Source organism: Lichenostomus cassidix, chromosome 14 (genome assembly GCF_008360975.1).
Source record: "Lichenostomus cassidix isolate B80296 chromosome 14, HeHo_3.0, whole genome shotgun sequence".
NCBI lineage: Eukaryota > Metazoa > Chordata > Aves > Passeriformes > Meliphagidae > Lichenostomus > Lichenostomus cassidix.
In genome coordinates, this window is record NC_139495.1 from 4,823,772 (window position 1) to 4,850,561 (window position 26,790).

Genomic DNA, 26,790 nt, shown 5'->3' on the forward strand with positions numbered 1-26,790 from the left:
ATTATGTCATTACTCCAAGCTTGCTCCCCCCAATTTACTGTGGTTTACATATCTTGGGTCTGAGACAGCAAAGTGTCCTTGAGGTTGGAGCTCAGAGAGGAACTGTTTTGCCTAAAAATGAGAGAACAGCAACTTAGCACCCTATATGGAGTCTAGCGTTATATGTTAAAAGAATTACAGGATTGCAGATACATGGAAAAATACAGAAGCTAAAATCCTAAGGCATCAAGAAGGAGGATCTGCATCCTCCAGGAAGTGTTGGGAACAACCTGTGATGCTGGAAGCAACCTGTGGTGTTGGAAACAACCTGTGGTGTTGGAAATGCCAGCTGCCTGAGGTTGATGTGCTCAGGTGTTGGTAGAGTGCAGTGAAAACACTGCTCAGAGTTAGCAGCACACAAGGATGGACCTGTCTGCTTCCAAGGCAGTAATGCAGTGGGAAACAGGCTGGGCAATCACTCATCTCCAACTGTCAACTTTTAAGCAGAAAACATTGATTTTAATGGTAATTTCTGCATAAAAATTAATGGCGCTATAAAATCTTAATTTGGAGTTTCAGAACAAATAATGTAATAGTAAAAGGCAGCATCCTGGAGTAATTTGAAAATGAATTAGGCCAGTGGAATGAAACTCTCCCCACTGAGACGCCTTTAATTGATCATCTCCGTAACAGCTAGTTTACAAACACATCAGGAGAGCACTTGCTACCCTGGCACCTTCCAGGCAGCACATCCAGCATCAGTATGGAAACCAGAGCATCCCTCCCTGTTCCTTCTGGGTCCCAGAGAGGATATGATGGGGAGGAAATAAATCAAGAGCAGTCATGTGGTCGGTACAACACGAGTCTTTGAGGTTTGAACGGGGGAAAAACACTCTCCCACAAGTAGCAGAAACCACAAGTCTAAAATTAGCCAAGCCCTTCAGATTGGCAACAGGCAAGTGGTGAATCCCTGTGGATATTTTGTGCTGACAGCACTATTAATACATCAGCCAAGGGCTTGGGTGAGGGTGGGGAGAGCTGTGTGCATTGGGAGTGATACGTTTTTGACATCTGGTCTCGTTCACTGGAGCAATACCAGGGGCTGAGCTGTGGTACAGGGCAGGAGTGCTAGAGACTTTCTCTGAAATGTAAAAAAAAATTTGCTGCTTCTTACTTAATTACAGTCATGCCAGTTGCTATGTTGAAATGCTGCTTTAAAAGCCTTTGTGAGTAATTAGTGTCAAAAATATAAGATCTACAAAGCCATAAACTCACAGCTTGGTAATATTACCAAGTACTAATTAAAAAAAGAAAAAAGAAAAGTCTCGCTTTCATGATAAGATTTCCAGCATAGCGAAAGATAAAAACGATGCAATTTGCAGATGATAGGAGAGGAAAAAAAGGTAACCTGAGAGAAGGATTGAGGAATGAAGAAAGTCAATATCAACAAGGCTGTAGATCTCTGGGTGATTTGGTAATGGTAAGGGTAAGGGAAATGAAATATTGGAGTTTCAAGACAGAAATATAGTCAGGAATGTATCTTGAAAGCCTCTTCTGCTACGCAACAGAAATGAAGTTGAATATTGGGCATTATGGACAAGAGGGATAAAAATTCTGCTGTACTTGGGACTAAGCCTGGCACTGCTCTCAGCAGCAGTAAAATATTGCAGGAAGGTCCTAACTGGCAGAAAAATTGGAGATATCCTATGCAAATCTGCTAGTGTATCGTGGCATCTTGTGAGGGATATGTGACATTCCACCCATATTCCTCCTGACCAGCCTGGAGCCCTCTCTGGATTGGTGTTACAGAGGCAGAGCCAGTCTGGCAGAGGGAAGCCAGGCTCACACAAAGCAGCTCAGAGACTTTGGTTATACTGAGATGAGGTGTTTATCCTTCGGAAAAAAGATTAAGAAGAGACCTCATTAAGGTATAAAGAAAACCCTGCTGGGAATAAAAGATCAAGGCTGTTTGGGTTATTGTCAAATACATGTGTCAAGGGACATAAAGCTAGTCTGAAGAAGGACCTGAATTCTACGAAACATAAGCTGATTTTTTTTTTTTACAGCACTTAATAATGCAATTATAATAACAACTTGTGCTTCCTCATGCCTTCCAATTTAAGATCTGAAAGCACTTCACAAACATGAATTAAGCCTTCCAGGACTGTTGCGAAGTACAGCAAATATTCCTCTATTTTACAAACTGAAAAACTGAGGAACAGCATGAGTACAAGGCAGCACAGCGTGTGGAGGAGTATGTCTTTATTTTAATCAGGTTGGGCATTGCCTCAGGGCTTTGCTAGCTCTCCAGGTGCAGTTCTGTGCCTGTGCACAACCTGTCTCCTGATGACGCTGGGTTTTTTATTCGACACCTCCTTCTCTCTGATCCCTCAGCCTTTAAGGAAATGGCCATTTGTGCAGAGGGAAGGAGAGCACTGGAAGGTGGCCACACAGCCATGGATGGCTCACGCTGCTCCCAAGATCCCAGGTGTCCCTCAACACATCAGTTTTCTTGTCCCCAGCCTCCCTAGCATTTCAGTGTGTGCCAGCAGCACCACAGCAACCTAGAGTAGAGGGACTCCTAAGCCATTTGCATGCAATGAGGTTTGTAAATCCCTGTATTCAGAGCATCACTGTGCTGTCAAGGGATGTCCCTTCCCCTGGTGCCCACCGTCAGGTGCATGGCTGGAGAGCAGGGGAACCACAGGCTCATGTTTTTAAATGTTTCTCAAAGGTTTCTGTTCTCATTTCCAACTCAGGCAGGTGGGCATTTGGGACTGGTAGCTGGGCTATTTGATTTTACCACCCATGAGAAGGAAGCTGCCAATGATTTGGTTGCACATCACGGGCTGTTTTGAGTCTGGAATTGTGAACTGCTCCTTTCACCTTGACAACACTCTTGTGGTGGGACCATTAGTATGGGTGGCAAGTCAGCAGGAAATAAAATTGTCCTGCCCTTAACAAGCTGGCCTTACCTGACCTTGAAGACATTATTTGGTTTCCTGGATGTTTTAAATTAAGTGGCATTTCAGCTATGGTAGTTACATATCAATTTGCTGGGATAATGCTTGCTTGAGCTGAACATACCCAGCCAGTGCCTGTTAACTCCCTGGCTCTGCATCCATTCCTGCCTCCCTCCTTTGTTCACCAACAAAGCTCCCTTTACATATCATAGATATCTAGATACGTGCATTTGCTCCTTGTTTTTCCTCACTTTCTCCCTCTTTGTGGCATGAGAATACAGAGCAGCCTGCTTTGACAGCTGTGCTGCGCTCAGAGCTTGGGCTCTTGGCTTTAGTGTGTTATGATGGCACCTGGGTGAAAGTCTGCAGGAGGCAGCTGTACTTGGGAGGAGACTTTTGCACAAGTCTGTGGCACATATTGTTCGTTTCACTGCCTCAAATTCATCCTCTGAGATCATACACAGGAATGTTTCTTCAGGTTACAGAATGAGCTGTTTCGTGGTTTCTTCTCATCATCCAGGGGACCAAATAGCCCTAGGATTTTTCTAAAGGCTGCTTTGCAGGGAAGCATTCCTAGAAAAATTAATCTACCTCATTGTTATTCATGCCTCAGTGTTGGGGGAATCTTACTTTTCTTCCACCATGCAGCTAATCACTGCATGGGGCTGTGCTTGAGCTTCAGCAGCTCGCTGTTGTTTGGCAGAGATTAAAAAATAACAATTGGTGGTGTCATCAAATCAGTGCAGCCAGTGAAATCAAAGCCTCAAACACCATCAAAGGTCTACGTGTCTCACAGAGGAAAAAGCCACAAGAGCAACAGAATGGCTGTGCTCCCACTGCTGCTTTGATCCCATTGGTGTTGTTGGGGAGGAAATCGGATGGCAGCATTCCTCCAGTCTGCCTGCCACACCGAGAGATACTGAGTGCATCAATAAACAGTAGAAAACAAGGAGGGCGTGTGCTCAGGAGCACTTCAGGCTTTGGGATAAGTGTTTCTGGAGTTTGCTGGGGACAGAAATCTAACTGAAATCAATGGCAGCGTATCTGCTGTTTAATGACAAGCCGATACGAGGCGGAACTGGAGTACAGCGTGTTCTCACCTGCCTCTGTGCTAAGTGGACAAGCTGCTGCGAGCTGATCCAGCTGGGAAGTGTGCTTGTGAATTACACCCTCTGGAAGAGAGCCTGGGATCCCACGAGCTAAGCCTGCATCGGAGTGCAGAGGCTGTGACCTCCTGGCTGGTCGGAGCAGCAGAAGGGATGTTCGCAGCACTGCTGGTGTGTATCAGTAGCAGACGTGTGTGCAGAAGGAAATAAAGGCTATTTATCTCCTGGATGGATATGGCACTTCAGTGGAAGGTGGGGTTGAATTTTCCCAGCAGCAGCTCTGTGGTGTCCCGAGCTGGAGGCAGCTGTTTGTCATCCACACACTTACCTTACCCTGGTGCTCGGCGTTTGAGTGATGGCTCTGCTCATCCTTAATGTAGATGTAGGGCTGGGTGTCAATGTACTGCTGAGGGTGAGCTGTGGAAACCTCCAGGTTCCCTTGGTCTGACATTATTGCTGTATTAAAAGGGAAAGAACAGGATAAAAATCTGTGACAGCCTTGGTAGGAGGAACAAGTGTCCATTGCAGCATGTTTGTTATCAGTCTGAGCATGGGCTCAGCTTAATGCCATTTGGATCGTTGCTGCCAGGGGTGGAGGCCACAGAGGACAGGATGGAGTCCTGGTGTTGGTGGCTGTGCACTCCCAACGCTCTCTCTGTGTGATACCCTGACTTAGAGGGAACACAGAAGATGATGGTAGAGGTGAAGTGATGCTGCAAGGCTTTAAAAGATACTCCTCTGTAAAGAAAGATTAGAAGCAGGCTGGAGGCCTGATGAAATAGGACTGCTTCTGCACTATTTAATGGTTGAGGGTCAGTGTTCAGCACTGGGGACACATGGAGAAGGTTCGGGTGTCTGAATTAGCATCCAAGTTAGATTCAGGTGCAGCTGATGCTTTCAGGACATCTGTTTGTGCAGCTGAGCCAAATTCTGGGATGATGGGCATCATGTTTGCCACCAATCTAGACAAACCCTGCTCTGGACCTTGAAAAATTGTCAAGAATTTGGGCTTTTGCTTCTGTAATGCATATTGGCAAGCTGTGGCAGGAGAAGGTGCTTGAATCCAGGCTGAACTGAACTCTGGATATCAATGGCTTGATTTGCTGTCTTGTCTCATTTCAACCCTTGAGTTTTTGCAGTTCCCACAGCCAGGTGAAGGTCCATTTGCAGTGGCAGTGAGGGATAAGCCCCTGAAGACAGAGAGCAGTTGGATTGCATGGTGGACATGGTTCTCAGTGCTCTTGTCCTGCAGCTGGACATCAACGTATTTGGGAATTTCAGTAAGTCAGTGAGTCTTCAGAAAGGGGAGATGTGATTTATCTGCACAGTCCTGTTCCTGGCTGTGCTCTGCTGCTGCTTTCCCTGCTGAGCTGTCCTACCTGGACCCTCTGATGGAGCACCTACTCATTCTTTACAGCCAGGAGCTCCTTTTTGGCAGCTCTCCTTGCAGCCTGGCTGTCATGGCTCTCTGTCTGCTCATTCTGAAATGCCCTTACAATGGTCCTGGACTTCTCTGGGAGAAATTTCCCATATTTCTCCCTGCACTCAACAGGAGTGTTGGCATCCACAGGATTTCTTACAGCTCTGAGAATGCCTTCCACCAGGAACCTGCCTGCACCAAAGCACCCTGGCACAGTTTGAGCTGCAGTTTTGTCTGATCCTTTTAAGAGTTGGGAATGGCTGTTTTGATGTCTGATATCTGTGAACATGAAAGGCTCCTTTCCTTCTAACTGTGCACTGGGCAGGGCAATGCCTGTCTCTCCTAATCAAAAATGTAATCAAAGATCTCACTTCTCGTAAAAAATGTATTAAGAAGAAGAAGAAGAAAAGATGCAGCAGATTCCTATTGGCTTCGCTGCTGGTTTGCTCTGGTTTCTACTTCTATGCTGCTCCCTCCTGCCTTTCACAAAAGAACCCACACTTCAATTTTCCCCATGTCTCGACATGTTTAATTGCAAAATGTTGAACTTCAAAAACAAACCAAACAAAAAATGATCATTGTATTTGATTCAAATGAAATATCAATCATCCTTGAGTTCCCACACCACAGATATTGGCAACATTTTGTCAGCACCAAGAGTGAGTAGAAGGATCACAGCAAGGAAATAAATTTTCCAAGTAGAAGGAAAAGAAGCTGAGCCAGGAATAAGCTGTGTCCCATCACTCCCTCTCCCACAGCTGTGTCTTAATAAATGGTCTGTTGACCTGATGTTAACATTTCCAGTTTACAGTAAGCAGCATTTCCCTTAAACAAGATACTGATAAAGTGAAACAAGGGAATAGAGGGGGTGGAGAAGAGATTTGCAAAACATGCTGGAGTGAGAAAGTCGGAACATACCGTGTGTGTCTCGGGAGTGAGAACATGTCTCAGTGTGTGAATAAATATATAATGTATAGACATATGCTCTCTCTTCTCAGAAACTCTCTGAGTAGTCCCAGATTTTGCTGCTTTCAGTAACATGGCAAAGAAAAAGGCAGGGTAAAGCGAGAGCTGGTGATTGAGGGTTGGAGGATGATGGTTTAGATGGAGCATCCTCACATTCTGAAAAGGAAACTGGTCACAAAGAGGGTCTGAGCATCACCCCAGCCAGGTGTGAGGAGCAGGTGGACTGTCTGGAGAGACACAATGCACTCAGGTTTGTTCATTTTCATCTTGCAGACAAAGGCTAATGGAGATCAGATTTTCACACAAATTCAGCTGAGAAAAAAGAGCATGGGAAGAGGAATCAGGAAAGTGTTAGCACAAAGTTATTTGTTAAATGGATTTTTTATTGTTTGCCATGAAGCCTGCACAGAGCTGTTGTCCTTTTTTTAATTCCTCTTCTGGCATTTGTTCCCCTTCTCACTGCCTCCACAATTCTCCCATTCAAGTCGAAAAAGCTACCTCTGAAAGACCAGTGTAACATTAGCAGAAATTACTAGCAGCAGTGATTTCAATATTCAAATGGACAATATATTTAGTAATAAACTGGGAGTCGCATAAATAGGGTATGAATGCCTGGTAATGAATCATATCAATAATTTTCACATACAGACTGTGCCTTACATTTCTCAAAGGCCTTTACAAATACCAATTGATTCTCACAGCAGGCCTGCTCAGTGGAGGAGTTGTTATTAGTTCTAGTGGAGGGTGAGGATATTGAGATGCAGAGAAATGATGCTACTTGTGTAGTTCACGCTGGGACCCGAAGTGAGGAATAAACTTGGAAGCTCCTGACTCACAGCTCTTAATCATGGGACTACGTAGCTCTGTGGGATTTCTTTGGCTCGGCTGGAAGTGGTAGTCCTCATGGAAAGGGCTTTTTGTCAGACTCCAAAGCCTGGGGCTGGCAGGACATGGGAAAAGGCAGGAGTAATTAATACAGAGAATTAATTGTGCATGGCAGAATGAATGGCGGAACTGGTCTTGATTGAGCTGTGCTTTGAGGTTACAGTCAGCCTCACACAGGTGAGGAGTTGGAGGGTTTTTGACCTATGGAAATGTGGTTTCCCATGAAGAAAAATGGCAGCTGATACAGCCAAACTCCATAAAGAGAAAGGGGCATCTTGAATCCAGCTGCACTTTGTAACTCTCACCCACCTCAGTCAAGGAGGGTAATGGCTGAAGAGAACCTGAAATGCTGGAAGTCAGTTTTCTAGAGTGACATCTGAAAGCATTCACCACACTGCCCATCCTCTGTTTACTGTTGCCTTCCTTAATTCTGCAGTAAATTGTTGCAGCCTTTAATGTTTCTTCTCCCAGTGACCCTGGGATGCAGTCAGTGATGAGAAGAAAGGCAGGTTAAACAGCACATGCCTCAAACAAGGAAAACCAAATTTATCTTCTGCCCTTGTGTTGTACTGAATTCACCAAGGCTGACTCACTGCTCAGGAGAAGTGGACATGCTCTCAACTTGTATAAAACCATGACATGGTACTCCCAGCCTTATTTTCAAACACATTTTATTCTGACATTTTACTTGATGTTTTGAGTGACACTGTGCACTGAGAAGTTGTCTTGAAGCTGGCCACAGTGGCACTTTGGCTTTTTATTTTTCTGAGAGGTTACATCGCTTGCAACACATCAGCATGTTAAGAGTCCTTTAAATTGGCAGAACAACGTGCACTACATTGCACTTGTCTGTATTGAATTTCTTCTGCTGTAGCATTGCCCAGTGACCCAAATTTCACAGGTCCTCCTGGTCCCTCACAGTTCTCCACACTCCTAAGCCACCCAAGTCATTTTGCCATCTCATAGGGGCTTTTTGTGCTCTAAATCATTAGTTGTTGCACTGAAACTATTGATTGTTGTAATCGTGTTGCCAACTCCAGGGTCCTCCATAGAGACTGGCAGGGGACTGAGGATGGGAGAATCATCCAAGTTCCTCTGGAGCTGACAGACAAAAGAGGAACAGGCAAACCGAATTGCCCAATCAGAACTTAATTGCTGAGCTCCAACCCCAGTCTGGCAAACTCTGCCTGCTCTTCATACAAGGACCAGAGGGAGAAGGTGGCAACTTGGGATCCACAACCCAGAGCCACATTTTCCTCCTGGGACTTCTACAGCCTTTGGAAAGAGCATTTGTGTTTCTCAGGGCTGCCCCACAGAGACAAATTTTAAATTTAAGCTTTAAGAACTGTTTTAACAATCTTATTGAGCCACTTCATTGTCTTGTCTTCCAGGTGAGACTTGGCCACTTTTACTCTCTTTAATCTTTTTTCTCTCTACCTCCTTATCAACTTATTCAGCATAGAGTTTTACCTTTCCCTGACCATTTTCTAGCTATATTAATACTCTTTGTTAGTGATCTTTACCTGATCTAAATAATATTTGTAGTTTCATTAACTCTTCCCGAGAAAAATCTGTATATTAGTGTCAAAAAGGCTTTCTTCTACACATAAACTATGCTCTTTCAGCCAGATGATGTTATATTCCTCTAGGCACTACCTCAGGTATTTTGTTCCATGAACTGAGTCTAGCATGTTTAGGGAATAGATCTTTTTTTCCCTTTCCCTTCTTAAGAAAAAGAAAGAAAAAGGAAAACATAGCAACGACAGCATGGCAACAGCAGCTGCAGCACAAAGGAAAAATAGGCAAACAGGCTTCTGAAACATATATTCACTGGGAAGCTATTTTCACTGGTTGGTGAGTGAGTATGTGGGGGTATTATAACAAAATAAGTGAGAAAATAGCTTACAAATAATTCATAAGTAACTTTAGATGAGAACACATCGTAATGACTTCATCCTCCTAGCTGGCCCTGGTGCTGTATGAATCTCCACATGCACAAACTTAAAGGTCACCTCTGATCTGTGCTATTTATACATTGTAAATTTGTACACAGACACACATATATAAAATTCCATACAAAAAATAATGTCAGTGGAGCATTAAGGTTAAATAACTGGGCACTAAAAAGCAAAGAATTGTGCATTCCTGCATAGTAACTTAAGTATAAATCCATGTCATTACATCCACCTCTGCCTTTGCACCATAGAGCAGAGATTTCCCAGCTGTGTGGGTGCAGAGAAGCCCCACAGCCTGTTTTGGGGGGACTTGCAGGAGCTGAACATGGCTCCTGCCTCTGCTGATGATGTGCTTTGTGAACCTGGGCACTTTCCATTGCTTCTCTGAGGACCTCTTTCCCCATTCCCCTTTTGTCTGAAGCCCACAGGCAGGAGCCTCTGCCACAGAAATACTTATATTTGCATCTTTGGGCAGAGCTCAGCCTCATGTGGGACCATGTATGTGAAAAGTGACAAAATAATAAAGAATAGCATCCTCCTTCACCAGCCTGATCTAGTGGGCAGCATCCCACTTGAGCTGGAACTAGATGATCTTCAAGTTCCCTTCCAACTCAAACTATTCTGTGACTATGAAATCTTCTGCTTCACCATCCCCTCCCCAAAACACCCCATTCTCACTGCAGACCAGTAAACTGTGGGAAGTCTTGAGCTAAACTGAAAAAAAATTCATTGAGAGCTTGAGAGAAACAGCCTCCAAAGTGTTGCAGTCCTTTACAGTTACAGACTGATCTGTTGTGCTGTGTGAGCCCTTTTTTTCTGTTCAGTTATGATCCATGGGAGACTGAAAGTAAACACAGTCTCTTAAGTCTCCTCCACAATCCTGATGCTTTTACTGGCATGGAGAGGAGCCCAGCTCGGCCCTCTGCAGCCAAAACTACGTTCATTTGTCTTTAGAAACAACACAAATCTGTTTTCCTGGTTAAATAAAGTCATTTGCAGGGTTCTGTTGTGGGAAGGATGTGTCAGCTCGCCGTGAATGGAGCAGTCATGGGGATGAATGGGTTGGTTGTTGGGCTGGAACAGCCCTGTGCTCTCTGCAGGGCTCTTCCCCAGGCAGGCTGAGCCCTGGCTGGGATTTTGCCCATGGGATGCTGCAGGTGCCTCAGCATCACTGCTGGCATTGATGCCATTGTGGGCATCCCCTTCCTGCACCCTAAAGCCCACTGGGTTTAGGATTGATTTTTGCAGAATTGAGTCCCACATCTCACACATTCCCTTCGTCCCCCTATTTTGGGGAAGCTCTGGTTTCTGCAGCAAAGGAGGCAAACAGGACTCAAGTGCCAAGTCCTCTGCTAGGCTCTGTGATGCCTTGCTGCTGTAGGAAGCCACCAAGTTTCTTCTTGTCAGTCAGTCTCAGGTCATGCTGGTGCTTCCCTGCCCTTCAGAGGTGTGACAAGCAATGACAACATAATGTTTTTCAATTCTCCTCGCTGCTGTAGTTACTTGTTCTAGAAATTTTGGTATGTAACTGGTAGGAAAAAAGGTTGGTAATGTTCTCCAGAGGACATCAGGAAAGAGGAAGCAGCAGCTAAAGTGGTTTGGTTCCCTCTGAGATTTTTTTTCAAATGTAGTTGAAAACAAGCAAGTGAAATGAGATGCTTAGAAGCACTTTGTTTGTGAGGTTCTTTCTGGTTTTAAATTACTTCATTTAAACATCTTTGTCCGTGAAACCTCCTAGGGAGCTCATCCGCTTGTTTTCTCATCTACATCTTCTGTTTTCTGTCTGTTTTTTGCACAAGAAATAATGTAAGTATCTCATGTACATCTGTATATACGGAAATAAGTGTAATTGAGTTGTAAAACAGTCTGGTTAAGCAGAACAGAGGTCAGTGATCAAAAATAATCCCAACACCTTAGTCAGAACCTGCTCTGTATTACAGTTCAGTGTTTGCTGAGGTCTTTTCCTGTGGCCTTCTGTAACATCTGAATAGATATTAGTGCTCTTTCTACAATTTGTATTTAGAGCACAGCCTAGATCTGAGACATCTGAGGAAATACTTCTTCACTCTTTTGCTGTTTTGTTTGTATTTCTTGCTTGTGAAAACAATTCTCAAGAGCATTGTTAGGTGGGTCATAGCAGGAACACCTCTGGATGCACTGGGGAATGTGTGAAAGCAGGTTTTGAGAGCCTTTATTTTCACACCATCTTGCAGTTCTGTAGTGATAAATGCTTTCTGGAGTACAAACCTGAAGTCCCTCTTCTTGGAGGTCTCACTCATTGAAATGTAAAAAGAGGTTTTTTTAATTTCAGGGGTTTGCTTGAAGTCAGGTTTTGTCACTCGTAGCCAGTGACAGGTCTGATCAGCTGCATGGCAAGCAGCACAAAGTGGGAACTGCTATTTATTTTAGCAGCTGATGGCATTAGACAGGTAGGATTAGTACAGGGTGTATAGCAGAGAGGAAAGGTAATGGCACAGCATGGGAAAAAATGAGGGAGGAACAGATCTTTTAGGCAATTCTGTATTGTCAATTGACCTACAGCTCCAAACAAGCCCGATATACACTACCAGAATTTTTACCATACCCTCTGGGCTGTGTGCTGGGTAATTCCCATGTCCTTCAGCAGGTGGGATGAATGCTGCCAAGTGTGGACATCTGGGAGAGAAGCATTTGGAGTCCCCTGAAAATCATCTTAATATTTTAACCTTGCAGGTATGGGGAAAGAATAAACGTGTTCCGCCTTCTTGCAGGCAGAACCAGTCCCTGCACACAGAGCTGGGTCTAAAACCCCAACTGGTATGTGCTTCTTTCAGCCAGCTCCAGAGCATCCTGTGGGATGAGAGGATATCACAGTGGCTTTGTTGCTGCAGCGTTGTAACCACAGACAGCCCATTTACTTCAAATGGTCCTCAGCCAATTCATTCATATTTGATTAAGAACTTTTTGAAAGATAGGCGTATAGAGCTAAGAGCTGGCTCCAGCCTTAGTTATTTACATCAGGATGGGGGTGATAAAATCTTTTATTAGTGTCAGTGTTTAAATATTTTGGCTCTCTATTCCAATATTGTGGCAAAAAGGAGCCATATGTGTTCCTAGAAAGAGAGCCTAGTGCAGCCGTTAATCAGGAGAGGATCTATTAATGTATTAACATTCAGAATAATGAGCAAAACCAGCATGCACTGCAGAGACTAACACATATCTTTAGTCTGCAGTTTTCAAGTGTTTGGAAAATGTTGTGTTCCTCCATCTTTTTAAAACTGGTGTTCTGCCAAAACAAGTTCTCTTCTGCTGTTAATTTTAGAAAGGTTAAATCTATTTACAAAAGCAAACATAGCATGGAGTGCTGAAAACCAGGAGGGTGTGAGCACTAACAGCCTCCCAGGCTTTAGAGTTCACAGCAGGAGCTGACTTGGCAGGGAAACTTGTAGGCTTGTCCTTTCCTTCCCTTAATGCTGTGCTGGGTAGGGGACAAGGTATGAAGTCCAAGCTCCATAGCAGCTCCCCATCACCACCTTTCTCCAGAAAGCACTGGACAATGTGTGTGTCACTGCAGATCACTGCTGGGCTTTAGGGAAGCTTGCCGAAAGACTTGGCATAGGAAAAGGGCAAATTTTGAAGAGCTCCAGAGTGGGAGAGATTGCTGGTTGAGCAGCTTGCATGCCTCGAGGTCATTGCTAATGAGCAGCATCTTGCCTAAAGAAGTGAACATTTCATTTTAGTGCTGCTATGAAAAGCAGCCATGCCTTCTCCCCTTTGCATCCCACGCTACTGCCCGCTTAGCTGTGGCATCTGGAGCAAGCTGCAGCAGGAAGGGAAGGAAGCCCTCCTAAAGGATGTGGAAGGATGCTGAAGTGGTGGCAGAGCTCAGATGAGAGAAGCTGGAGCATGACAGCTGTTACCGGATCATGCAAAAAGCCTGCCAGCAAAAATGCATCAATTCGTGTGATATCCGGGTGTCTTGTCTTCTGTTTTCATAATTGCATACATGGTGTCTGCATAAATCTTTTCCCCCCCTGCACTTGCAGCAGAAGGAGCTGACTGGCGGATGGCAGCACATCAGTGGGAGAACACCAGCAAGAAGAGACAACCAGTCAGATGTGTGTCAGATGGGGAGGCCCAGGGCCCCAGGCAGATTCCTCCGAGGTTGCTCGAACACGGTGCGCTCGCTAAACACAAAACCTCTCCTTTTCCCTTCGGGGAGAGGAGCATGTTCATCCAGACATGAGAACCAGCAGTGCTGTCTTGCCATGTTCTTCAGGAGGTTAGTGCCAAATGACAGCACAGGCGGCAGCAGCAGGAGCTTTCAGCAAATGCAGCATAGCCCAAAGGGCTGAGTGTCCCCCCAGGGGATACAGTAGAATTTCACCTACTGTTTCAGTGAATACTGAAATCTTCTTATTTATTCACTCCTTAGCTGCAACCTGTCTCTTGAGCCATGGGCTTTCTTCTTACCGTGAGATCAGATTTGCTCAATGAGAGAGGAGTTCTGTATGTTTCACATTGGGCTTTACCGTTAAAAGCCCATTTCAAGAAAGCTGGATATACCCAACCTGCACACGCCAACTGACTGGTTTCCCTACTGTCTTGTTCTTCAAGGTTTCCTGCCTGTGGACTAAAAGTCTGGTCGAGTAACTCCACAAATAGAATTACTGGTAACCATCAGCTCCATAAACTCAGAAGTCTTGAAGCTGAGAAAGAAATGCTGACATTTAAAAAAGAATAACATCTTATTCTCAGTATAAACTTCTACTTGTGGCTATAGATGCAGCCTGAGAAATGTGCTTCCCCCCAGTGGGGTTGTGAGATGTTAATGGTTAAAACTCACTCTTGAGGACACAGGAAAATCATTTTGCATGTTCAGAATCAACTTTCTTCTTTGACTTGCTGCATGGTGACAACTCAGGCTTACTTTGGTCCTGCTGACAGCCGTGCTGATGACAGCGATTTCAAATGAAGAAAAACAAAGAAAATGTAAGCCAGCAAAAAAAGCAAGAGCAGTAAAAGCACCTTCCTCCACTCACGCTAACATTGTGACATTTGCTTATTGATGTTGCAACGGCCACTGATGTTATTCCCAGAGCCAACACTTAAATTCCACTTTGGTAGATCATAACTGTGAGCAAGTCACACAGTCCCACAGGAAGGGGTAATTATTGACCAATTCTTCTTGCTCTTGGAGGAGTGGTGGCTTTGGTCTGTGCAGCTCTGGCTGTGATGCACAGCGCTGGCTCTGCACAGAGGTGACTAATATGTGTCACCAATTTCCTTGATGTAAGGCTTAAACCTGCATTTTAGCCCAGGGTGCCAGACTATGACAAACAAGAGCTAGAAGACGGTAATGAATAAACATGGTGAGAATTTCAGCTGTAATCTGCCATCAGGTCCATCTGTTACACCTTCCCCCACAAGCCTTGCAAACTCAATGAGCCGGGAACGGGCATGCTCCATATCCTGTCCCATCCCTCAGCCACAGAGCTAAGGTCTAATTGTCTGCTTGTCATTAAGTTTATCACTTAAAGTCTCTTGAGCCATTACTGGTCACAGGATCTTGTTCAGTTCTTTAGCCTTTTATCCACCCCACTTATAGCAAGACTTCCAGAAGGATACCGGAAAGATGATGACAATAAATGTATTAATCACACTTTGGTGTCTGCAGTGTGGCAGAGTAGCAGTGACTCCAGATGTGCCTCCCAGGCGTGTGTCCTCTCCTCATTGAACCATTCCCAGCCCCAGGCACTCTCCCTCCATCTTATGCAAGGTGAGATGCCAAGCTCCCAAACTCAGGGATTCATTTCCAGTTGGCAGCTGGTGAGTCCTGAAGTCTGCATGACCCATTTTCTCTGTGTCATGTGCAGGCACTTCAGAGGGGAGTCTTGGCTTTTCCTGCTGATTTGCTCTAATCCAGAGACAGGAAAGCAGATGCTTCTGAGCAGGACCATGATGCAGGAGCAGCCAAGCAGTGGAAGGGCTTGTGTCTGGTGTGACTCAGTGAGGCTCCAGCAAGCTCTGCCTGTTAGGGAGCAGTGGGGTGCTGGGGAGGGGGTGCCTATCTCCAAGGCAGCTTCAAAAGTTGCTGTCAAAATTCTCCGTGGTTCCAGACGTCTCTCACCGGTGCAGGGTTTGGCAAACTTCTCTTACAGACCTCATGCTCCCAGCTGCAGTTCACAAGAGGAGTATCTCCCTTGCTTAGGAACAGGCCTTCTTAATTAACAACCCACACAAATGATTTCTTTTTTTTTGCATTTCTCCCATAGGTGCTTCCTTCTCATGTTCCAGAAACTTCATGTTCTTGGTTTACTGCTCCTCTGTTCCTTCCAGCTGGGAGAGCTTCCAGCAAGGGAGATGGAATGTGATAAGCAGCTTGGCTGGTTAATGAGCTCCCTGTCTAACTGAGGGATTCTTGTGTGCTGGGTTCACTTGCTAGTCCCTGGTATCTCCCTCAAGTTGTCTGTCTTCTTCTGGCTCTCCTGGGGGAGCAGTTTGGAACCTGGTTTGAGTTGCACCTACTTTACCCTTCATACCAAGCCGTGTTCTCTGGGGTCAGGTGCAGAACACAAACTGCCTCTGGATGGCAGGGCTGGAGAGCTACGTGAGGATTTGGCTGGGAAAACAGAACCTAAAAAACACCCAGTCCCTCACATTCCCAGCGACAACTGCAGAGTCACTGCAGAGAAAGTAACGGGAGATTTTTCTCTCCCTAATTTATGTCTCTGCTGCATATGGCTTCTGTGGAGTCGCTGATGTTACAGACAGATGGGTTGGCATTTTACTAGATGGAACACATGGGCTAGATGTTGTTAATGCTTGTTAGCTCCTCACTCTGCAGCTTGACCAGTCCAACACGGTCACCTCACAGATGGTTGGTGCTGGAGCAGTGCAGCCCTGCCGTGCACGGTGTGACAGCCGTTGGGATAACGTGTGCTTGGCTGCTCTTTCCAAAGGGATTTGTTGGAGGTCAGGGATAGCCATGGCTGTGGGATCAGCACAGCTTCCCTGTGCATCAAGGAGAGATGCTGATTTGTAAAGATACTGAGGTTTTATGGAGTTATTGGCTTTAAAGGCTTAATGTCATAGTTTGGGTTTTTATGTGGAATAGGGTTGGAAGGATTCTGTGAGCCCTGTGCCTTGTTCCCATTCTACTCCTTCATGCTTGATGTTTATAAGCATATTTGGCTGGTGAACACTATTTAGCAGCTCTGAGTCTGTTAAAAACTTATAATTTATGACCTCAAGCTCTAACTACAGCCGGCTGCCAGTATTAGTTTAGAGTGACATCCCGTGTGATTTTCCATTCTCTGTGATGTGAGTAGTCTGCTGTGATTTACTCTCACCAGCCATGTGTTCAGTGGAACCATTTTTAGGTATCACCTCAGCAAATCTCCACAGGGTGATGAGTCTCCTCTGTGGCTGGTTTGGAGATCCCATCAGAATCTGTGGAAGCAAAAGCAGATGCTATGGGTGAATCATTTACGTTGCCATCTTCCCTCTTTGACAATGTTCAATTTGCAGTATAATGGTGGGAGCCTGAATGAATCCTACAGATGAGACAGGGAATTTTAGTTTCAGCACTTGTTCTCTAAAAACTCTCAAAGCACTTTTGGAAAATGCATGGGTATTAATCCACACTGAGCAGTAGTTCTTCAAACCTATGATTTAAATTGGATATATTTGTCTCTGTCTGTCCTGAACTGTTCAGTAACATTAATGCACCCTGATAATAGCTGTCACATTTTACCCCGGGGGTTGTTCCACAGTGATAGGTGAAATCACAGCAGTTCAAAGACCTGTCTTCCAGGATGAAAAGCTCTATAGGAATATTCAGATATAAAATAGTAATAGTATGAATCAAAAAATACGCTTCCCTTATTTTAAAGCCTTTGATCTTATTTTTATGGCATCGCATTTGACAGTCTAAAGGGCATTAACCTGTAGGAGAAACCTTTTGAAAGGAGGAGCTGACTCGCCCTCTGCTGCACAGAGCACTGTCCCCCAGGATTAACACCAGCAGGTTTCCCCCGTGGAGAGGGGTGCAGCCCTTGAGCACATCCCTGCTCTTTTTCATGCTTCATTTTTGACGTGAGGTGCAAGAAAGCTCACCTAGATCAAAACAGGGAGCTGTGGGGAGAAGCTGGTGCAGCACACCCTGCTCTGCATTCCTTTGCTGCTGAGCTGGTGCAGCATCCAGGACCCCAGTCCTTCTGCCCCTGGTGTACACAGTGCCTGGGCCGTGTTTCTGATTAAGATGGAAGCATATGAGCTGACCTCTTGTTCCAGAGACATTCTGGGGTTGTGGTTCATCTCAGCGTTGAATAATAAGAAAGGGAAAGGAAATGTTTGCTATAAATCTCAGTGCACACAGGGCTGTTTCTCACTTACCCCACCCCAGCATTCAATTTTCTTCTTGGCATTGCCAGGCATTTGCTTTTCTTTGCTCAGCAGCTAAAAGCAGCTTTTTCATTACATTTCCTGGAAGGCCCTGCACAGGCATCCATCCCTGTCTGCCTCATAAATTCACTTTATATACCAAGCTGGTGACACGGAGGTCAGAGGTCTTGGCAAGAAACAATTATTATAAAGAACTGCTCTTCTTCTTTGGGTTGCAATGAGGATATTAAAGAGGGGGGGAAACTTTTGCTGCAGACAAGGAATGGTCATTTGTGAAAGGGAGGTGGCTTGATTGATTAAGTGCTGCACATCCTGTGGGAGCCACCATGGGCAGGCGTCCTGTCAGGCCAGCTGGAACCTGCCAGTTACCATGAAAAAAAGAAGGAAACCAGTAAACAGTTTGCTAAATAACCTCATAAATATTTCCAGCCATAAGCACATCTTGTGGTTCAATTTTGTGTTGGTTTTTTTTTTTTTCCCTTAATATTTCCCTAATTTTAAATGAACGGCCTGTAATTAAAGTGATTTAGAGGCTACCTGGGGACCTGGTATTTGAGCAGTGCATGATGCTTAGGAGAGATTGATTGGTGAGGCATAACTCAATTGGGGTATTTTGATAATGATATCATCACCCAAGAGAGCCAAGTTTGAGCAATTAAATCTCAAAACCTCGTGTTTGGGTTGTTATAACTTCAGCAGGCAGTTTCTACATGTACACACACACACACACACACACACACACACACATATTTTCCCTGTTTTTTTTTCTGGGCACTCCAGTTTTTTGGCTGGCTCTGTGTGTGCTGCCCTGTGTCTGTCTGTCTGTCTGTGTGGGGTGATCAGGTATGGTGATTTAGAAGCTGTGCAGACCCAGAGAGAGGTTGCCATCCCACTCAGCATCACAGCTTCCCCCCTCAACATCTGCACGTGGACAAGGCGGCCTTTGACATTTAGAAAAATCTCAGCATCTGAAGCAAGAGGCAGAAACAAAAGGATTTTCTCATTTAAAGGTCAGAGCCGGCAGCTTCTTAAAGGAAATTTTCAGAGAGGTTTGTTGGGCTGTGGCAGGGTTTGTGGGTATTAGGGGGTGCTGTGGGGAAGGTGTCAGGGAGCTGAGGGGTTTTGGGACCACCAGTGTGCCCAAGGCTCTGAGGCACACACAGCAATAGAGCTGCAGAGCCTTTGGCAGGTGGAACAGCCAACCCTGAGGGCTTCTGCTGACACATGAAGGCTTTGGGAAGAGGGAGTGACTGCCCCATGTGAAGAGGAGGTCTGAAGGACTTTGATGAATGGAAATTGCTGGAGGGATTGGTCCAGTGGGGAAATGGGCATAACCCACACCAGAGCAGATGGTTCAAGGTGGGGTGGGGAACACCACAAGGGGAAGGGAAAGGGCAGGGAGAACTGAGGCACAGAGGCTACAGCATGGCCCAGAGTGCTGGAACAGCCTGTGGAAGCTCTCTGTGCAGTGTTGGGTGTGAAGCTGTGGTGTCCCTTCCCTCAGCTCACCCTGGGCTGGTCGCTGTGTGTGCTCAGAGCTGCTGACCATGGGGACACAGCAGGGACAGTGATTTATGGAAGGAGCAGAGCAGATGAGATGGGGCCTTGGAGATACATTCACTGGGTAAATGTCACGGAGCAATGATTCACTTGCTCCTTCTGACCCCTAATACATCTCAGCCTTGGAAAGCACAGTTAACCACAGAGCTTGCCCAAGCAGCATCTGCAAAGCAAAGGTTTGTCACCACGCCAAGGGGTGGCTCTGGCAGCTCTGCCAAAGCCCTGGACTTGCTCCTTCCGCACACTGTGGAGGTGTTTGAACCTCCTTTGTTCCCAAGCTGAGACACAACTGTCTTGCCTGCTGTGCCTGGCACAAAGCTCCACCATCCCTGTTGTCAGCTTGCCAAAACCCATTCAGGAACTCCACCTGTGGCGCTGGAAGTGTGTGTTTGAAGCTGCAGGAACACATGTCCGGCATGGATTGCATCCCCAAAGGCAGTTGTGCTTTTTCAGTGTGGAAGTTAGAGGTAGAAAATCCTCACTTCATGTTAAAATCTCAAATTGTGTTGAATGCTGAAGCCTTCTCCCTGTTGCTGCGTTTCTACTCCATACTTTCTCATGATACCACATCCCCATGTCAGCTCTCTCCTTGGGGAATGCAGCCACCCTCTTTCCAGTCTTATTCCAATGGCTGAAGGTCTACATGACCTTGGGTCTTAAGCTTAACCTGTATTTTTCAAGAAGCATCCTTTGTGTGATTAAACTCATGCTGTGTGCCACTTTATAGCCAATGGCACTTTTGGGCCCATTGTTTTCAGCTACCAAAATATGTCAGTGAGAAGAGGAAATGGGTGTACAAGAAACTAAAACCTGAGTGTATCTAGTTGAACATGCACTTCTGAACCATCTGGTAGCTTGTAAATGACTAAAGGAGACACTGTCACTGTCACTTCCACATAGCTCCCCCTCAGCTGGTGGAAGAAGCAGAGAAGGAAATGCTGGGTCTTGGCTTTCAGGGAATGCCTGTGTGCAACAGCAGCTTGGGTGCAAAGCTACATCTCAGAGCAGACAGAAGTCCTGGACGTGTTACACTGAAGTGGCAGTAGTTGAGAGAGCCTGTTACAGTCCATGTGTGGCAGTTTTATGAGCCCAGTTCATCCAGCTGCAGATCCATCCTCCAACAGGGACATTTGGGAATGCCTATTGCTCCTCCACATCATCTGCATTGTCTGCTTCTTACTCAGATGGTCCCTGTTGAAGAGAAGAACCTGCTTTTCTACCACGTTGGTGGTTATTTGAGAGATTTTTACATGTATATCTAAACTATAAAGCCTTGAATAATTTACCAGTTTCCAGGGTTAAGAGGAAGATTTATGATGTTTCCTTCTGGCAGGCAGCTGCTGATCTTGATTCCCCTGAAGAAATAGTTGTGCTAACAGCTCCTTTCTCAGAGCAGCTACTCCAAGTTGATGTTGTTCTGTGCTAAATAGATCAGTGTTGTTGTGGTTTATAATACAGAGAGATCTGCCCCCTGATCTGGTTGCTGAGGGGACAGACAGGGTGTCACTCTTCAGACCTACAACCAGAGTCACATCCCACCCACTCCAGCACAGCTGGTGTGCAGTAACACTGGGTAAAGAGTGATTTCCTTTGCTTTTCTAGAAAAGGTCCCCACAGCCCTTAAATCAGACTGAACTGGCAACAGAGCTTAGCAAAAGCTGAAATCTTTCCTTTTGCAAGTATTTGAGATCTGAATAAAACATAACAGAGACCTGAATCTCGGTAGTTTAGTGAGCCAGAAAGACTTTTCCCATGAATTAGAAGAAACCAATATAGGGCTGTGCACAGAGTACCTGAGAGATGGTATTCTCATAGTGCTCAGCTTCAGCATCCCAGGCTGCTCATTTCTCAGGGAAACTGAGGGTGAGGAGGGAATATTTACATCTCTTGTGTAGCACTGTGTTTGTTTGGCTCAGTACAGAGGGGAAAGAGGGAGTGAAGCTTGATGGTGATCCCCAAAATGTCCTCTTGGATTGACTCTGGGGTGGATTAGGATACTCACCAGCCCAGCTTTTCCTTAGATCCCATGTTTTCAGTTTCATCTAAATGTTGATGTTTTTTCTTTCCCCCTTCTCTTTAAAAGCAGTAGCACACTACAGCAGTGATGTCAGTAGTGTTGGACACAGAGCAGTTAGGGCTGGGTTTGAACATGCTCTGGTCTCTCTCACCCCATTCCCACTCATGCATTGTCCCCACACATCAGTTAAAGCTCCTCTCAGCTTTGCATTTTATTCCTAGATGGGGTGGGGTGGCTTTTGGCTTCATCTAAGCTTAGAATTTTGGGAAATACATCAGCAGAGTAAACGGTGATGGTGTTACATGGAGTGTGTTGTCAGTAGTTGATTTGTGCTAGCACCTGCAAGTTCTTGTCAGCAGGAGTTGTGTCCAGGAGTTTGAGGGTTGAGACTTTTTTTTAACTAAAAAAAATTATTAAAAATGGGTAGAGGGAATCCTAGCTATGAACGGTTAAGAGAAGGACTCGAGTGCCCTTGAACCACTGGAAATTCCATCTTTCTGCTTTTCATAAATCCAGTTTTTAGAGCTGGAGTCACAGGCATGCTCTGGATTGATCCAGAATGGTGTGAAACAGCAGACCCTGCAGTGTTCCCTCAGCAGAGCATCCCCCCATGTCCTCCCCTTGGTGTTCCTGCACACCCCTTTGCCTCCTCCTGCCCTGCTGGCATCCCCTGCTCACCCTGTTCCTGCTCCAGACTCTTCCCTCTCTGCCAGTGAGTGCACCAGGCAGGGTGCAGGCAGCCTTTTGAAAAGAAATCCTGTGAATTAATGGGAACATATTGCTATTATTTCATATAATCACTTTATTTGTAAAGCACAGGCTGCAGAGGTACTCCTGCTGTTGAACCCAAAGCAGCAAATCTATCTATATATCCCAGTCTATACTCCATTATGAACAGATGGGTGAAGAAAAAAAAGCAATAAAAACAAATAATAAGAAAAGTAACAATGATAGCAATTTTAAAACACTCCTAGGGAAAAAAAAGAGTTTCTCCATTTTTTAAAAGCAGTGTGAGATTGAATGAGCTGCACTGCAAGTGCATCCATCCTCTAAGTTCACATGTAAACATCTCCTGGCAGAGGAAGAATTGCTTTTTTTCCAAGTGGCTGCCTTCTCGCCTTGTGCCTGTTACAGAAGCAATCATAAGAAACCTGGGTGAGATATCTGGGGTTTGGAAGCTTTTGGGGGTTTTCTTTGATTTTTTGGCATTCCTGGGGAGACAGAGGCCATGGGGGTGAGGGGGAGGATGGTGCCTCCCTTGGCAGCTGAGAAAACTCAATGGAAAATAGCAATCTTCTCAGAAGCACATATTTGTCCACGTAACTTTCTGTGAACATTATTCTTCTGCCTCTGCTGCAGGAGGAAACTTTGGTTATGAAGAATAGTAGAGAGAAACTACCATTAATCTCATAAAAAAAGAGAAGATATTTAAATGTAGCTCTCACCCACGACACCAGTGAGCTCATAGCAGAGGAAATTTAAAACATTTATGTTGTTCTGTTTCTGAGGTCATAAAACACAAGCAAATGGTCTGGCACTGGATGCTAAATTTCTTTAGGAATTTACTTTAATTAATTAAACTAGTAAACCAATTAATGGATTTGCTTGTAAATTCTCAGAAAATTAATTCTGTGCCCAAAGAGTGTTTTAAATCTGCGAGGGAGGCTGTGTATTTCATACAGAGCTTGAATTCCCATTCCAGATGAATCCAACTCGGCACTGAGAGAGTTGGAGACACAAGTGATGCATTCATAATACTCGGACCTTCCTCCAGAGCTGGCACTTCCCACCAGCTGAATCTGGGCAGGATTTGCAAAATAAAACCTGTGTTGCTCCCACAGCACCCAGCTCCTGTGCTTGCTGCTCTGCTGCAGCCTTGCCTGGCACCTCTGGCTTTATGTTGGCTGGGGATTTCTGTCCTTCCTGATGCCTCCAACTGCTCACATCTGCCATCTCTTCCCTCTTTGATCTGGCCCAGTGGTACCTCAGGAGCACAGGAGGCATCAGGTAGCTCCAGCAAGCAGCATATCAAAGCACAGGATTTGCTGAAAAACAACCCAGTCAAAATGAAGGTTTGAACAGAAGCTAATTCACTTTCCCACGTGGAAGCCTTGTTTCAATTCCCTGCCTGGATCAGGGATGATAGGAGCATCTTCAGTACCTTGCATTCCTCACAATCCAAAGTGACCCAAACATGGGAAGTTCATAATCAAATGTGTCCAGGCTCCTGAGAACATGAAATCAGAAGGCAGCAGGTTCCCTGGAGCTCTCATCAGGTAAAGCCATGTTTTCCCCTCACATGGCAATCCTCCACTTTGGATCTTGGCATCCTTTGATTGAGGAGAGCTGCTGGCTGTGCCTGGCACCACCCATGCTGTCCCACCTGGGCTCCAACAGGAAGCAGAGCTGCAAAGCAATTAGGAATGGGAGTATTTTGAAGAGGAAAATGGCAGGGGGAAAAAAATTAGCATTTGCACTGTGATGTTTTTGCTGTTTATTAATAAACAAGCCGCTTTCGTGCCTCCGGGGGCAGGAGAGACTTCAAGCATTCCTTATTGCTCTTGCATTTAGCTTTTTTCTTCTGCTTGTTTTATATGTTACAGGAGATTTGTAATGTCTTCCCACATGTTGAGTTTCCTTATTTTCTTGAGAGTATCTCTGGAGTAATTCCTCTGGAGGGTTCGGCTGTGTGCTGCCAGGCTGATTTAAACACTTTAGGGATGCAGGGTGGATCAGTGCTCATTGGGAAGGAGTCATGTTGATTAGGAACAGGTCTGCTTCCTCCCACAGAAGTGGCATGACCTCAGGGATAAGTGTTTTCATAGAGTGAAAACCCTTGTGCAGAGCTCCTGCCACCCTGGGTGGTGTTGGTGACAATGACCATGATGTGGACACTCCTGTTCTGGCAGCACAGGCTCCTTCCAGGATGGTCAAACCCCTCATCTCCCCATCACCACATTTGTCACCAGGATAGACAAATACACAAATGGAATGTATTCCTGCATGGAATACAGGATTTACCATGTGCCAAACAGGTGTCACATCCTTGGTGACAGGCGGATCTGTGCCAAAGAAGGCTTTGGGGTAACACTGCTCCTGTGGCACAGGAGGTGAATTAAAACCCTGGGATATTAATGAGCTTGTTCTTTCTTTTCCCATTAGGCCTCCAGCTCTTCTGGTGGGAAAATGCAGCTTCTGGAGACGGAGTTCTCCCGAACCATCCGGGAGCTCATCGAACTGCACCTGCTGCGCCAGGACAGCATCCCAGCCTTCCTCAGTGCCCTCACCCTCGACCTCTTCAGCCGCCAGACCATTGCTTAGTGTCCCACTGCCAGCTGCCAGCCAGGGTTTGGCCCTCCTGGGCAGGACTCCTGAGGTAGAGAGGAAAAATTCTGGTGTCCACCCCCCTTAATTTGTGGTATTGGGTTGCTTCTGTTTTGCAGGGGACTCCTTCTTCCCCCTTCTTTCATGCTGAGTCACAAATCCCACCAATTCCTCTGAAAAGCATAATCTTCCTCCTGTAGGAGGGCAAGTCTAGCTCCATCCCAGGGCTCTCCTGAGCCAAGACCTAATCCCTTTGAACTGGGCCATGTGTTCATCACTACCCAGATTCTCAGCATCTGGCTGGGAATATGGTGGGAACTGCTGGTTTGAGGAGCCCCAGCATCACCATTCATACCTCTTCCCAAAAGGATCCCCCAAATCTGGGCTCCAGCAAAACAACAAACCTGCACGAGGCTGGGGCTTCCTGCCCCATGGTTGTCCTCTTCTAATGGGAGCCAAGGGCTTTCCCCAAGGACAGAGACCCAGGAAAAGCCTCTTGCTCTTGCAAACAGCTCATTGCTCAGCAAAGTTGAAATTATTTTTAAGGTATCAGTGACCTGAGTCTGCTGTCACTCAGCAGACAAGCATAAGCATAACTTATAGAGGCCACTTGAAGCCCCTAGACCTGTGTTAACACTGCCATGCTTTTGGTTCCTCACCAAGACTTCAGGGCTCTTGGTTATCTCAGGACTGTAGAAAGTGGAAGGGAGCAGTTTGGGGTGTGTTAACCTGCTGCCTGCCACCACCCTGTGGGTATCTGTTTTGGGACGTCTCCCTCCTCCTCCCCTCCATGGAGGTGGAGCATCCCCAGAAGTCTGACATTTTGTGTTATAATGGATATAGCTCTTCTGTCATAAGAATAAAGTGTCACTTCTCAAACTGGGTGTATGACTCTTACTTGGGATGCAAACTGTGCCTCACTGTGCTCTCCCACATGTACAGGATGATTGTGATTTGTCCATCAATGGTCTGGTGCTGGTAGTGCTTTGTGAAGACATCATTATCTCTGTTTCTCCAGGCAAGTCTCATTCATAGAATTACAGAATCATCAGTGGTTTGGGTTGGGAGGGACCTTAAAGATCATCTAGTTCCAACCCCTGCTGCCTAAAACCAAATCAGTTTGTTACAAACTTCTGTGTACATTGATTTCCTCCTGATTTCAGCAGGAGCACACTCCCTAAACTTGGAGAGAAGGCAGCAGTGCGCAGGCTAGAAAGTTAGCTGAGATACTTCCAGTGACTGCAGGGTTGGCCAGGCTTGCTGGAGTCACTTGTCAACCTCTTCAGGTGTCTACAGGCACGGAAAACATCTGCTGTAAACCCCTGGATCAGAGGTGGAGGGACAAGCATGAGATCTGGGGAGGCTGCAGCCCCCATCTCCCCAACCCTTCTCTCTGCAGGGAAGCGCAAGAGCAAAAGTTTGTCATTTTCTCTTCTGCTCAAAGAAGTCCTGGTGGAAGATGAATTGCTGGGCATGCTGTGCCAGGGGAAGGCTGCCTGATTCATATGCACGGCGTGGCACGGAGAGTCGCCTTCCCCAGTCATGGGGAAAATGAATCATGACGTCAGCCGCATTCAGCTCCGCCGCCAACACAATAGCAGATCCTGGCTGCCGCGGAAAATTTTTCTCCTGGCTCCTTGCAGGAGAAATGAAGTAATTAATAAGTTTACAATAAACCCTCTATCTTAGCAAAACACAGGTGAGGCGAGAAGCGATGCTGGAGAGCGACAAGGGAAAACACGTTCTGCCCGTTGGAAAGTTGCCTCCCAAGAGTGAAAGGATAATAAGTTGGGAGAGAACACACAGTAGGCTTCCGAGATGCCTCCGGTGGGGAGGAGACATGAATTACTGCTCTGCTCCCTGTTCTCCCAGCAAGACTGATTTGTTCAACTAAGTTTAATACGGCAGCACAGCTGGGAGAGGTGTGTGGTGAGGTTGGGTGCTTGGCTGGATGTGCTGGCGTGGTGCAGCACCTGTCCATGGCTTGGGAAGCTGCTGGGTGACTGTCCAGCATTCCTGCCCTGCTCATGGCATTGTGCTGCTGCACAATGAACTCACAGGGCACTGTGTGAAACTGGGGCTGCTGGGAAGTTTGACTTCTCTAAGGCTCACACATGGAAGCTTGGGAACTATTTATGTGGAGGTGTGACTGTTGCAAAGCCACTTGGGCCACCTGTGGGACACAGAGAAGAGGAGTTGGGACTCCACAGTTTCTAGTTCCAACGCTGAA

At 45.9% G+C, this 26,790-nt stretch overlaps 1 protein-coding gene across 3 annotated transcripts in view; it reads left to right on the forward strand.

Annotated features, from left to right (window-relative positions):
- Positions 1 to 25,439, forward strand: part of MAD1L1 (mitotic arrest deficient 1 like 1) — a 340,910-nt gene extending 315,471 nt beyond the window's left edge. For all 3 annotated transcript variants that reach the window (XM_085074561.1, XM_085074563.1, XM_085074566.1), the window contains one exon: positions 24,399 to 25,439. In XM_085074561.1, coding sequence (XP_084930687.1) covers positions 24,399 to 24,557 — 159 coding nt within the window. In that variant the 3' untranslated portion in view covers positions 24,558 to 25,439. The remainder of the gene's footprint in view (positions 1 to 24,398) is intronic.
- Positions 25,440 to 26,790: the final 1,351 nt, after the last annotated feature.